The sequence below is a fragment of the Musa acuminata genome, chromosome BXJ3-9 (assembly GCF_036884655.1).
Source record: "Musa acuminata AAA Group cultivar baxijiao chromosome BXJ3-9, Cavendish_Baxijiao_AAA, whole genome shotgun sequence".
In the NCBI taxonomy this organism is placed as follows: Eukaryota; Viridiplantae; Streptophyta; class Magnoliopsida; order Zingiberales; family Musaceae; genus Musa; species Musa acuminata.
The window spans coordinates 11193297-11207537 of NC_088357.1; the positions used below are offsets into that span (position 1 = coordinate 11193297).

The 14241-nt window shown below is 40.1% G+C and overlaps 1 protein-coding gene across 6 annotated transcripts in view; it reads left to right on the top strand.

Annotated features, from left to right (window-relative positions):
- Positions 1 to 14241, top strand: part of LOC135648270 (phospholipase D zeta 1-like) — a 35588-nt gene continuing 21347 nt past the window's right edge. For 3 of the 6 annotated variants that reach the window (XM_065165749.1, XM_065165751.1, XM_065165755.1), the window contains exons 1-3: positions 1 to 299; positions 2955 to 3056; positions 3887 to 4008. In XM_065165749.1, the coding sequence (XP_065021821.1) occupies positions 108 to 299; positions 2955 to 3056; positions 3887 to 4008 (416 nt within the window). In that variant the 5' untranslated portion in view covers positions 1 to 107. The remainder of the gene's footprint in view (positions 300 to 2954; positions 3057 to 3886; positions 4009 to 14241) is intronic. The other 3 variants (XM_065165750.1, XM_065165753.1, XM_065165754.1) reach the window with 3 other exon arrangements.

The window sequence follows — 14241 nt, forward strand, 5'->3', positions numbered from 1 at the left end:
TGTTATATTCAGATACATAAAGCCAAAGCCTTCGAAGATCCAAACTCTTCCTTCTGTCGCAAACCGAAGGAGCGAAGCTCAAGAAAGAGGGAAACCGCATTCCGTCGATGTCCGACCACCGATTCATGTCCGAGGACGGCCATTGTTACATAAGGTTGCCGTCGGAGCCAGCGATTACGGAGCGGCAGTGGATCTTCGATGAGCTTCCCACGGCCAAGATTGTCGCAGCGTCGCGGCCGGATGCTGGTGATATCACCCCCTTGCTCCTCTCCTATACCATCGAGTTTCAGTACAAGCAGGTGTTTATTGACCTCATGTTCCGACTATTTTTTTTTACCTTCTCTGAATGTCTTGTCCTTGGGAGTGTGAATTGCTTCTGACACAACTACGAATGGGCATTCCTCCGATGATGTTTTAGGGCACAAGATGTTTTGTTTCCTTTTTTCCTTTGTCTTGACGTGGTATATCTGCTCTATGAAACCAGGGGAAAGCTACTTTCAGTAAATGATGGTAATCTCTGTTTGCACGTTGTGTGTTGGTTAAGAACAGTATTGAGTAAGTAGCAAGAGGAATTGGAAATTGATTGTTGCTCGTCATACCACGCTAAATAAATTTTATTTGCTTTATAGCTGGTACACTGAACATAAGCTCTTAGATGATATTTTATGGATAGCCATAAATCTCTATGTATATTTGGTTTGGAGGTTAGATGGGCAATTCATTGCTCGTAGGGGCCTCTGTGGCATCAAGGGAATTATCGTATATCAATATGTGATGGTTGTGGATGCATTCTTCTTAACGTCACTGCTCTTACACCAATTGATGTTGCTATTTCTGGCTTGAGAATCGTTTTTACTTTCTATGTTATCCAACTTCTTTGGTTATTTTACCCATCTTTTGTTTGGCAAAGTTACTTTGTCAAATTGTTTGAGTTTCTATACCTTCTGATAGGATTTTGACAAAGTGAATTAATAAATGTAGAAAACACTTAATATCTCTTAGCTTTAATTTCTTTCTCTCTCTCTCTCTCTCTCTCTCTCTCTCTCTCTCTATATATATATATATATATATATATATATATATATATATATATATCTATCTATCTATCTATCTATCTATCTATCTATTTATATCTCTCATGCACGCCTGTGCACTCACTCGCTTAGAAAAGGACTTACTCCATGACACTTTCTGAGCTTTGAACTCTTCCTTTTTTCAGGTATCAGAGCTGAAGCTTCCAATGGAGATTTACATTTTTATAGGTCCCTATGTTGGCTGTATCAGTTCTTTGCAGGCCAATGCATCTTACGTTTTGTTCACTTTAGTAACATAATGAGGAACTGCATTTGAAGTCTAGAGAAAAAGAATAATGAGAGAATTATCTAATCAGCCTGAAAGCATAGTAAGAAAGAACTAGTGGGCATTAATATGGAAGTTCCTTCTGAGAAAGGTGAAATTGGCATCATTATGATTTGGAAATGGTTGTTGTAACTTGTAACAGCAAAGGGAGACCCCCACAGAGTAATAGAATGACTTTTAATTTCATCTCACTAAAATTATTTCATTTTGATTAAATTGAAGAGATCAAAAGTTTTTTCCATAGCAGACCAGTCATTAAGACTGGTATGGACAGCTGATTTTGATGACATTTTCCATAGATCCACATTGCACTAGCCCAAAGAGAGCGATGCAAACGCAGTTAATTTTTATAAGTTGGCTAGGCAATGGGTTAGAAGAAATCTAATTACCTTTTTCACTCCGATCTACTGCCAACCATGAGGACATTAAAAGAATTCAGTTCCTTCTTCATTGATCTATTGGGAACTTCCAGGTTTCACTAGACAAACATGAAAAATATATGTTATTTAACACTCAAGTCCTTGAAGGGCCAGCAAAGAACTTTAAAAACTTGAAATCATTCAAATGGACATTATTAAATACATTGTGCGACTAGGTTTTGAATAATTAAGGATCACTGTCTCTCTCTTTGAGGAATGTATCGTTGCAAACTGTGGCTAGAAATATTTTTCAATGCTTTTTTGATGACCAGGAATAGAGATTCTCTTGGTAGCATCCCCAAAAGCAAACCAGCCAGGAACTGGCTCTTTATGAGTATATGGTGCAGCTTGATACAAGTATGCTGTCGGATCATTTGGATTGAATGCAATGGAAGAATCTTTTAATTGGAAGTCAACAGTGTACAGACCATGATGCAGCAGTGGTATTGGATGTCCAAATCCTGGAGGATTAGGGCACCTGTTAAATTTTCTAGTGCATTTGATAGTACTGTCAAGAACCATAAGACAAGATGATATTCCCTGATGTTCATTTTGTTTTAATTTTTACTTTTTAAATGACTCCTTATTTACTTGATTGAGCTCCTCACAATCCTGTACATTTCAGAACTTTATAAATGCACTGTAGGTTTTGCCTTAATCTCTCTCTCACGCTCAAAACGGAAATCTATATTTAGAGTAATGAATGATAGTCTGAAATTAATATTACTAAAGATATGGATATTTGACAAAATTGTCACAGTGAAGTTTCTGTTCTACATGATTGACCCTTGTCCTTTCTATTATTAAGGTTCATAAGAATTAATCAGTTTTGGTTCTTAAGATTTTTTGCTTTTCTTCTGATTTAGGTTTTTCTTTTGTGGACCAGGAAGAGTCTGTCAGATAACTCATCCGTTTGGACCGTGTATTTAGGGAATTGGATAGAAATTCTTAACTTGATCTAAAAAAGATCTTTTCTACAAACTGAGTTAATATGAATGTGTAATATGAAGAAATTATAATCCGGTCCTACATGATCTTAGGCTCTGGTTTTTCTTTGATGTGATTTGCTTCTTGTTGTCCATGCACTGGTAGCATATCTGCTTGCATATTATTATCTAACACTTGTGCTTAATTAATTGTCATCTATGAACTAATATATACCGTTTTATTCATCAGTTCAGATGGCACTTACTGAAGAAAGCCTCACAAGTTTTATACCTACATCTTGCTTTGAAGAAGCGTGCATTTTTAGAGGAACTTCATGATAAACAGGAGCAGGTTCATCCTATAAACATGGTTAACGCTTTCTAGCAATAGTTTGACATTTTATTTTGTTATAACCCATTTTATCTTAGAATAATTAGTGCCAACAAATAATCTTCAGTCAAAGATTTTCAATGTGATTCTTTCATGCATAGTTTCTGGTTGTGAGTGCTTCAAAAAGTTTTATTTCTCTACCCCATTACTAGGGGATTGTTAAAGTAGTTCGCAGTTTGCAACTTTGCACAATATTTCAAGTCAGTAACTTACCATACATTTTTACAGAAGACTATCATCCTTTAACAAATCTTTCCAATATTATTTTATTTGTTCCTAGGTATCTCTGCTCAGAACAAGTTTTTCTTATTATCACAGTATCACTTATGCTTTTGACATCAACTTCCATTTTTCTAGAAAAACCTAGTAATGTGGGTCTAAGGAGAGTCGATTTATGCAGCCTTACATCTGCAAGCAGAGTAGTTTCTAGTTTCTATTACTTGAATGCTTGCCATATTGGTCAAAAGGGAGCAACATTAGTGTGCTGCCAAGATTCACTCTCATTATTACAAACTATGGAATGTCCCTGAAAAGGGTTTTCTTTGCATGTCTGCATCCTCTATTGTGCTTCCATATATATAACTCAGTATCCAGATTTAGAGGCAGTAAACTGCTGTCAACTCCTTCTAATGTGACTTATTTGCACAGTTCCAATTTCGATTTGCATGTTTCTTTTTACTATAAAATTAAGATTTTTTTTATAAAATTAAGAATTTTACACGCAATACTTAAGCCTTTAATCCCGCTTGGGTGTAATTATTATGCCTTTTCTTTTATTCTATCCATTGAAGGTCAAAGAATGGCTTCACAATCTTGGACTAGGGGAGAATATACCTACTGTTCAAGATGATGATGAAGCTGATGATGTGTCTGTTCCTTTACCACATGAGGATAACAGTTTAGTTAAAAGCAGGTAACTGACAACTTCTGCACTTTCACAAATGTTATATAGTCACAAACAACACATAAGCATGAGGAACCAAATTAGTTGTTTTATATTCATAACCTGCCCCTGGGATTGAATGTCTTGTTCTGGCAACCATCGAAACAGTGCTTATGTCATCCAGATTTATATACTCCCATAATACAACGTACATGCTCAGGTTCCATTTGAAATATTGCTTTTCCATGCTATGACTTGGCATCTGCTGGTTGAATTAGTTAACTGGTGTAATAAGAGGAACGTGAGACATAAGAAAACTTTATTAGACAATAAGAGATTCAACTTCTCTTAGTTTGACTAGTGTAAAGAAAACTTTTGGACTGGGGATGATGCCTTTTGGAAATTTTTGGAGAACTTGGAGCTGCAATAAATATGTATCAAAATGGTTCAAGTAGTTAAGAAAATGAAGCCCCTTAAAAGTGAATTCAAGAGCCCAAATTGTAATAAATTTTGTGATATTAGTATAAAAATGCTAGAAAAGGAAAGCAACTGGAGGAATTACAGAAACGATTTAAGCACCAGAAGTGCTAATGATGAACTTATTAAGCATGCGAGAGATTGTTTTCATGTTTATTCTGAGCATTCTCTAGCTGAGGAATGTTTTTACAAACAAAATCGAAAGATTCACAGGTTACAGCTTGGTGATTGAAAACTAAATTTCTTCCACAGACATCTGAAGACTAAAAGAGCTCCCCATAATATCTTCTACATGTGATGAGGGGAAGGATATTTAGTGTACCAAATTTTGTACTATCTTCTTGGTACTGCTTTCTCTGAACGAGATTTAGTTGTTTTAGTTGAAGAGTTTAGAGTATCTTAAGATGGTAAGATTACTGCATAGGAAATGGAAGAGGCATTATTTGAAATAAAGTGTAACAGGGCTTGTAGCCCAAATGGAATCATTTGTCACTTTTCTTCCAATAGAGTTGGAATATCATTGGAAATGAAACCGTCCAATCTAAAGAATTCAATATCGGGTACCATTCCTACATAGATCTAGGCTTGGACCAGTACAAGTCTGAGTCGTACTGCTTGTACTGAGCCGTACTAGCATACCAACACTCAATGCATAGGTACATACCAAATTCCAGAAAACTGACTGATAAATCAGTCGAAAATTAAAAAACTAATTTAGGGTTATTTCATCTCTTTTATTGGCATATATAATCAAATTAGATAATAATAAAGTGAACCTATTGTAAAACAATAGAATACAAAACCAAAAGATATATGGAATAAGGATCAGAAGCCGTATTGTCACGGACTTAGTTGGTTTTGCCTAAGTCGTGCGACACCCTTGCGTGTCTGTCCGCAAAGGTCAGCCTCCCCGAAACCTTCCATAGTCCCTTAGAACCTACAAAAGAAAAAACAGATTAGAGAAAGCACCTCACTCGGGATCCACAAGCAAACATTTCAGAAAACACTTCATAGCCAATGTAAATTACAAACAGACTTTACAAGCTCTGAATGGTTGCACAACAAAGGGTCAAAATGGTCCACTACAGACCGAATATCTCTCACAAGTGTCCACATGACATAATTTTTATTTACAAGCCTAAAATGACCACCAAACCCAACTAAAATGGGGCTGTTAAGCCTTCAATCGTCCCTTTACATGCTCTGCAAAGCATGAACATACCAAAAAACACGGATATACATAAGCATTACATCAAACATCATGTTTAGAAGTTTGTCCGTGACATTCTCCCCCACTCATTCTTTCGACGTCATCGTCGAAGCCTTTGTCGACACTGCAACTCCTCGTCTTTGCTGAATCTTCAATCTTCTGCTCTAGCTGCAATGCGCCTCTTGGCTCTCAGCTGCTCTCTACTACTGTTGTTGAGTAGTCGAACTTTTGAACCGCCATGTTGCTTCAACTCGTCAATGACTCTGACTCTAGTGTAGGGTTGGCTGAGTTGTGTTGATCCCTGTTGGTTCTTGTGGATCCTTTAGATGAAGGAAAAGACCATCCTTACTATGCGCCAGTCTCTCAAATGCCTTGTGCTGCTTGAACTGGGTGGATCCTTGTTGGAGCTTTAACGAGCATCACCTCGTAAACTTTTTGAAGTTTTGGGTCCTTCCTCCACAAAATTTGCCTATTGACTCTTCTTTCACTTAGTTGTGACTTCTAAGTAGATTCTCATCACTTCCGCTTTCGATTGATATTCTGTTGGGAAATGAAGCGGATAATCTGCTCTCAGTAGCACTAATCACCATTGGTGAAGATTTGATAACTATTATCTTCCATTATCTTCGAAGGGTCTTTGAACCTATGTAGAGTTCCACTGCTGGATAGATAAGAGAATTGAGGTACTCGGTTTCGCCCATTCTCTTAAGAGTTGAGAAGGCAAATGTTACTTGACTTCGCCCGTCTCTTCGAGGGTTGTACTCCATGCATCGAGCTGGTTACTGACCTTCGCCTGCTCTTTACTCACACTTCTGAAGCACTTGAAGTGTTTGCACTCCTTTCGTTGAGTTAGCTACTGTGATTCACCTTCTTAATACCATCGAACTTATGGAATGCAGGAAATTTTCACCCCAACTTGGAGTAAGTCTCTAATAGTTTTGGTCGCCTCTAGGATTGTACCGTCTTCTCCATCAACCCTGCCGCCTACTCCACTGAGTAGCAAAGGTACAACACCGCGTACTGCATGTTTCGTTCCTTGGTCGTGCACTCTTACATGACCCAAAGTCATTCACTTTCGGCTATCTTGATAAGAAGCTCATTGACACCGGTCTTACGAAGTTCCTTGACCTCTGCCCTTCAATCTTGTCATGGTACTTGGAGTTTGTCTTTGTATGCTCCACCTCCTCGGCCTCTTTCACGACCAAGCGCTCTCCCTCTATGAGAGCAAGGGATCGATAACTTCACGGAAGTCCCGCCTCTATGGTACCATGGTGCTGCCATGCCCATGACCCTACTATCCGTTACCTTGCATCTGCATCCCTTTTCTTCACAATCGGTAGATTTGCCTCTGTGGCACTCCTTCGAGTCCACCTCCATTCTAACCGATGCTTTGTTTTGGGTAGCTAAGTCCCTCTGGACTCGTCGTCGCTTCCTTGCCCCTTTCGACCCCCTGCTTCAACACTTCTGTGTTCTCCAAGCAGTTCCCCTTGGTCGATAGAAAGACAGGCTGCAACTCTTATGCATGGCCTCTACCATTATGTTATAGAGTTTGCACCGATTTTGTTCTCCTTCGCTTCCTTGATATCAACGTTCGCTTACTCGACCTTGTCCTCTGACTTTCCGGGCTCCCTTAAGCGAAATATAGGCTCTGGAGCAGTCCAACTCTCCAATTGCTTTGATCATACCTCTGCATGATCGAGTCCCTCCCATGGGACTCACTGGTACTTGTATTCGAACTTTTCCCTCGGTGGTACACAGCCCCCATATGCTGATGACCAAGGCTTTCATTTGATGCAAAATTCGATGTATGCACGGAAGACCCGCCTCTACAGTACCATGGCATTCACTCCTTAAATCTATAGCCCTTCTTGCCATCGTGTTGTTCACTGAAGTGGAGCTCCCAGTAGCTCCCGATCATACCTCCGTATGATATAGTACCTCACAAGACTATATTCGTGTGTATCGTATTGCTACGAACTATTCCACCACGATCCGCTGCACCATGTCGCCTCCTGGTGACATCTCCATTGCATTCTGATCCTTGTGGGATGAACTCGGATTGGGATCCCTCCATATGTGGCCTTTGCCAACACATTGCAGGGTCTCTTCCACTTTCGATTGTATTCGCTCCTTTGGCAATCAACCTTTGTCCACCCGCTCTCGAGTCACACCTAGACGAAACACAGCTCTATGACAGTCCATCGCCTAGTAGCTTCCGAAGTCCACCGACTTCGTTGAAATTGGTGTACCATTATCTGGATCCTGGGCCTCTGCCTTACCAGCACAATCTCCACCGCACACCGCTTCCTTCATAACAACTTGAATGGCAGTACTATGACATATTCTTTAAGAGTATCCGCCTCCGTGTCCTCTTTGCCCCGTGCTAATGCCTTTTGAACCCAACTTCACCTTCGCAAGTTGAGTCGTCTTAATTCCTTCGTCAAATGCTTCTCTGAGGTAAGGTGCAAGTGCCTCGAAGCTCCATTCGTCTTTGGCACCATGCAGGATGAGCCCGCTCCATCAAAATGAGGGACCCATGGAATGACATGATCCTGCTCTTGCCTCTGCAAGAGTTCATGTCCTTGACCTTTGTCCAGGGAAAGCTCTGTGCCTTCGCTCCATATTCCATCTTCTATGTTGGCTCCCTTCATGCGGCTTGGGTACTTCGTCAAGTTACACCTAAGTTGCTCTGCTCCTCGTTTTGCATTGAGTTGATGGTGGCCCTTGCGCTGACCATTCCACGGGTCAGCCCTCCATTGAGTCCGATCTCCATTTCGACTCCAAGCGTGCCTTCATTTGGGTTGCCTTGGATCGCTCACCCACTTGATCTCGTAATATATCCCCCCCAATGCATTATCTTAAGCGAGATCATACGACGACTCCTCGTCACTCGCTCGGTCTGTTAAGCTTTGTGAAGTTTTTTTTTTTTTGAGGTACTCCTCAACATGTGCGGTCCATTGCACTTGGTTCTCCCTCTGAAGAGCCGAGACTTATCCCTCTTGAATATCTATCCCGTTGGAGCAACTTCTCTTTTCGCTTCCTTCTCTTTGAATGTTTCATAGACCACATCCTCTTGGACTACTCCGCCTTGCTGAACAAATAGTGCATGTTCTGCCTCTCACAAACACACTTGCTAGATTGCGACTTCACGTCAATACAGTCCCCGCTGCATCCCCTCAAGACCTAGCAACATGCTGAACTCGCTGCAGACTTCAGCCTCCTACGGACGTATCCTTCTCATGCTGAAGAGAAAGTTTCAATACTCCATGACGTTGAGCTTCGGCCGCCTTGGAATGACCACAAACATTTTATCGTTCGCATACAAGCCCTTGTATGAGTACCGAATTCTTCGAGTTAGCAATTCCCCTCACCTCTGTGAGCTTTGCATAACTCTTTTGGTCGCTGAACAACCCATTCCACCTTGCATGGTCTCATCCTTTACCAAGCGCCTCACTTGCCTTGAGCACCATCAAGTATGGTTGCCAACGTTGAACCGTAGCTCAAACTCAGCCATCCCAACCTTTGTGCGCTATGTATTCTTCCTAGCTTGCTTGCCCTCGTGGTGCCTCTTGCGCGAAGGGTTGGCTATTCCTCTGAATGCCAATCTCAGATGCCCGCTCCTCTGAGACACTCCTTTTCCCTACATCTCCATGCTCGTTTTCCCCCAAACGGTCGCGCGTGCTGGCTACCCTCAACGCAGCCCCGCTAGGTCCCCCACGTTTGCATGCTAAGTGTTTTTATGAGTGCTTGTCTCGCTCTGATACCATCTGTCACGGACTTAGTTGGTATTGCCTAAGTCGTGCGGTACCCTTGCGTGTCCGTCCGCAAAGGTCAGCCTCCCCGAAACCTCCCATGGTCCCTTAGGACCTATAAAAGAGAAAACGGGTTAGAGAAAGCGCCTCACTCGGAATCCACAAGCAAACATTTCAGAAAACACTTCATAGCCAATATAAATTACAAACAGACTTTATAAGCACTGAACGATTGCACAACAAAGGGTCAAAATGGTCCACTACAGATCGAATATCTCTCACAAGTCTCCACATGACACAACCTTTATTTACAAGCCTAAAACGACCACCAAACCTAACTAAAATGGGGTTGTTGAGTCTTCGACTGTCCCTCTATATGCTGTGCAAAGCATGAACATACCAAAAGACACGGACATACATAAGCATTACATCAAACATCCTGTTTAGAAGTTTATCCGTGACAGTATGTAAAGAAATGAGTTATAAGTATCTTATCTCTAAGTTCCCATCGGACTCAAAATTTGTTGCATTTTTTCCTTGTTCTATTATTAAACCTTCGACAACTTGAACGCTTAGACACCTTGCTTGTTTCAAAGTCAATCAAAGTGTCTTTCTTACCTATAAAGAAAAGAGTGCAAACGTTGGATTAGGTGTGAAAAATCTAATATATGAGCATAATAAATTAGATGTAAAACTAAAATATGTACATGTTTCTACCACCAAGATGAATGACATAAGTCCACAATGGTGGATTAGGGTGCTCGATCTGATATAACTATAGATCGAAGTGGTGTGTCTATAGGACTCATGCAGGGGACTGCTCTCTGATACTAATAAACAGTGTATCTTTGATGTAATAATGTGGTAGTATTCATCAAGGTTCGCAATACCGTACCGTACTGACGTTTCGACATTCGCTCGGTACGGTACGAAACGGTATACCGAGCTGTATACCGCTCGGTATATATATATATATATTATATTACATATATATATATAATATATATATATATATAAAAGATTATATATATATTTATATATATATATTTTATTTAAAAGGCGACGTCGCCTCATTTATTTAAATATATAAATATAATATATATATATATATATATATATATATATATATATATATATATATATATATATATATATATATATATATATATATATATATATATATATATATATATATAAAATCCGAAAGAGGCGCCTCGGCGACGTCACCGAACGTCGCCTTTTTCTAAAATATTTATATATAAATATAAATTTTATATATATATATATATATATATAATTTTATTATTATTTTTTTGAAGATTGGACATCGGGCCGGTGGATCGGTCAACGTATCAACAGAAGGCTTCGGGCCGTGGATTCAAGCATCGGGCCAAGAAGAGCGGACATTGTGCCAAGGATATCGGAGTTGCGGAGTCAACTGGCCGGTTGGGCAATAGGCCGCAAGAGAGGACGATGCGCCGAAGAATCGGACAAAGCGTCGAGGGACCAATGACATGCTGGACAACTTTCTTAATGCTTAGTATTAATTGTCTAGATCAAAGTGTGTTTTTACATGTACAGGATTAACTACGATTACAAGACATGAAGCAAAATGAAGTCCCGAAGTCAAGGACGCGACTTCATTGGGAGTTCGAGAATTCGTCGGAAGTTCTAGAGGAACCAACCGAGAAGTCTCGGAGCTTGCCAGAGAAGCTCGTCGGAACTCGCCAAGAAGATCGTCGTGAAGTCCAGGAGCTTGCCGGGAGTCCGTCGGAACATTGCCGAGAGATCGTCGGAAGGTCGCCGGAAGCTCGCAGGAAGAATAGACATAGGGACTTGTTTTGCTTAGCAAATGTCTTAGGATTTCGTAGTTAGCACATAATTGGGCTTGGATTTGGGTCAACCCAATTAGGGGCCAACTAGGCCCATGTAAGAACTGTGTTAGGCCCAATAAGAGGCCCAAACAGTGCTCCAAGAAGTCTCACCGTCGTGGCACAGTCTTCGAGACTGTGTCAAGCGGTGGTACCGCTAGTCTGGGCGGTGGTAGCGCCCAGCACTGCACCCCAGGCGGTGGTACCGCCAGACCTGGGCGGTGGTATCGCCCAGGGCAGTGTTAGCCAGACTGACACTGGGTGGTGGTACCGCCCGTGCCTGGGGAACCCAGGATGGGAAAGTTTTAGGCTCCAAGTTTAAATCAACTTGAAGCCTATAAATACCTCTCTCATTCTTGGTTAAAACACACAAGTATTGAGAGAAAAAAAGTATAGAAACGCTGCTACAATCTTGTGTGAGCTCCTCTCAAAGATCTAAAGTGTTAGAATAGTTTGAGAGAGGAGTGAATGGGGGTGTAAGGGTTATCTCCTAAACCCGGTAAAAGGAGAATTGAGTTATAAAAGGTGATTGGCCTTTGCCTATTGAAGGAAGGCCTCTAGTGGACGCCGGTGACCTTGTCGGAGGAGGAAGCCGAAAGTGGATGTAGGTCACGTTGACCGAACCACTCTAAAATCTGGTTTGCATTTACATTTGTGCAATTTATCTTTACTGCAAATCTCTTTAAGTGCTTACTGCCTTCATTACTTTTACGAACTCGTTTTCAAGTTAAGTTTCCGAAAACGGTTTTACGTCGGAAACGGTTTTATCGTACGAAAGTTTTTAAACCGTCGTTATCTTACAGCTGCACTAATTCACCCCCCCCCTCTTAGTGCCGACCCCTGATCCTAACAGTATCAAATAATGATTAGTAAATTAAAATAAAAATATTACTTTAATTTTTATAGTTTTTAGCTTTTTATCAAGGATTGCCTTTTCTGGTACCGAACTCGTTTTGGCAATTTGTCGAATTGGTATGTACTGCTTTGTACCAATGTACCGACACATGATATGCCAGTGCGTACCAGTGTTTCAACGAGGAAGGAAAAGAGGATGAAGAGGAAGAGGTGGTGTAGGAACAGAGGAGGAAGGAGGTAGAAGAAGAAAGATGAGGAGGAGAAGAAGCAGCGATAGCGTACTTGGGAAGCAGCGACTATATCGAAGCGGAAGCGACAACATCGCAGTGGTAGCGGCGAAGAGGCAGTGATGAGGGCAAAGACATTTTACATGAAAAGAGGGCTTGCATTCGCATGACCTAATTTGCTTTTTTTTTTTTTTTCTTTTTTGATGTTGAGTTGGACAAGGGCCCAGTTTTTTATTTTTTTATTATTTTAACCGGACCGCTCGAAACGAGGCTGGTCCGCATATCGGTCCACACCTGGGCTGGTACACACTGCCCGTACTATACTGTTTCACGTGGTACAGCAAATTGTGATTTTTATTATCATTTATATATGCTTCAAGTACTAGATTGTAGTAAAGAATCTCTTTCACGATGAACAAAATAGAAATGTATTTGAAGTCATTATATTTACCAGGATATGTAGCTACAGATTCTGTCACTATAGATAAATATCAATCTTTTTTCACATATAATATGGTATATTTAAATTATTTTCATCATCATATGCATGCTGTATTAGATCTTCTTTCTTCTTTTTTTCCACTTTGTGATATCTTTGTACCCATAATCATTGTCATATTACTATCCTGTACTTGTATCAATGCTTCATAGTGTTTTTCTTTAAGAGGGGTGTCAGGTGGTGTGTGACATTGTACCTCTTTGTCATTGCTGCGGAGAACCTTCCAAAAAATTTTGAATAGCATTGCACTGCAGAGAACTTCAGATATCATCCTGAATGAAAGATGCCCCAAATTATACATTCTGCAACTGTGAAATAAATTATGCACAAGTCCTGCAGCAAGCTCTTGGTGTCTTCTTCAATTTTCTAGTTTGTCAGCTAATAAGGATAAAAGTGAAGTTTTCCTCAGTGATAGACAAAAAATTAGAAGTCTCTCACAGTTTAGCTTAATGGAAAATTGGAAATCACATATCATGGACTGCCTCTTCTCTCAATATACTTGTGTACTGAAAATTGTAGAATTCTTATTAATAAGATTGCTGGAGGATAGAAAGTTGGACAACAAGGTTTATTCTGCACACAGAATGCTTTCAGCTTATTAATTTGCGGTCTTTTTTCTATTCTACCCCACTGGACTAGTTGATTCTTTTTATGGAATGGGTTTGATACAAAGAAAAAGAATGGCCCTTGTTGCATGGAAGCAGGTATGCAGACTTAAGAATGAGGGAGCTCTAGGATGTAAGATCTTAAATAATTGGAACAAGGTGGCAAACTTTGTATATATGTTCCATCTTCACCCAATGTTCATCCATACGAGTACAATTGACTCAAATTATGAGTCTAGAAAACAGATTTATCTTGAATGCCAAGCTTCTTATTGACTGCAACTAGTTCAGGAAAATAAATTACAAAATGAGATGAAACTTGAGAACTGTTTGGTTATTATATATTAGGTGATGGAAGACAGCCATTTATGGTTAATAGTTGGATGTCTGAAGGGTCAATTTTGTATACAAACTTGATCATGAATGAAGCTGCAGCGCAACCTCAAGTAAAATTTGCAGCTTTAATCTTAGATGAGCGGTCTTAGATGCCATGACTTTGTTCATTACTCACTGGTTGGCAAACTTGGCACATATGGTTCTGGGGGTGGTTGGGGGGATAGGGTATATTAGCTTTCCATGGAATTGTGGTTATGTTTTCAGTAATTTGCACTGAGTTTCATTTAAATCCGCTATTCATTTCTCTCCGTTAAACATAATTTTCTATTACCAAGTAAAACCTACCATCCATCAATTCCATGATCTTAGCATTCACTATAATTCATCTTGCATTATGTATTTTAGTAATGCACCTAAGTTAGATTAAACAC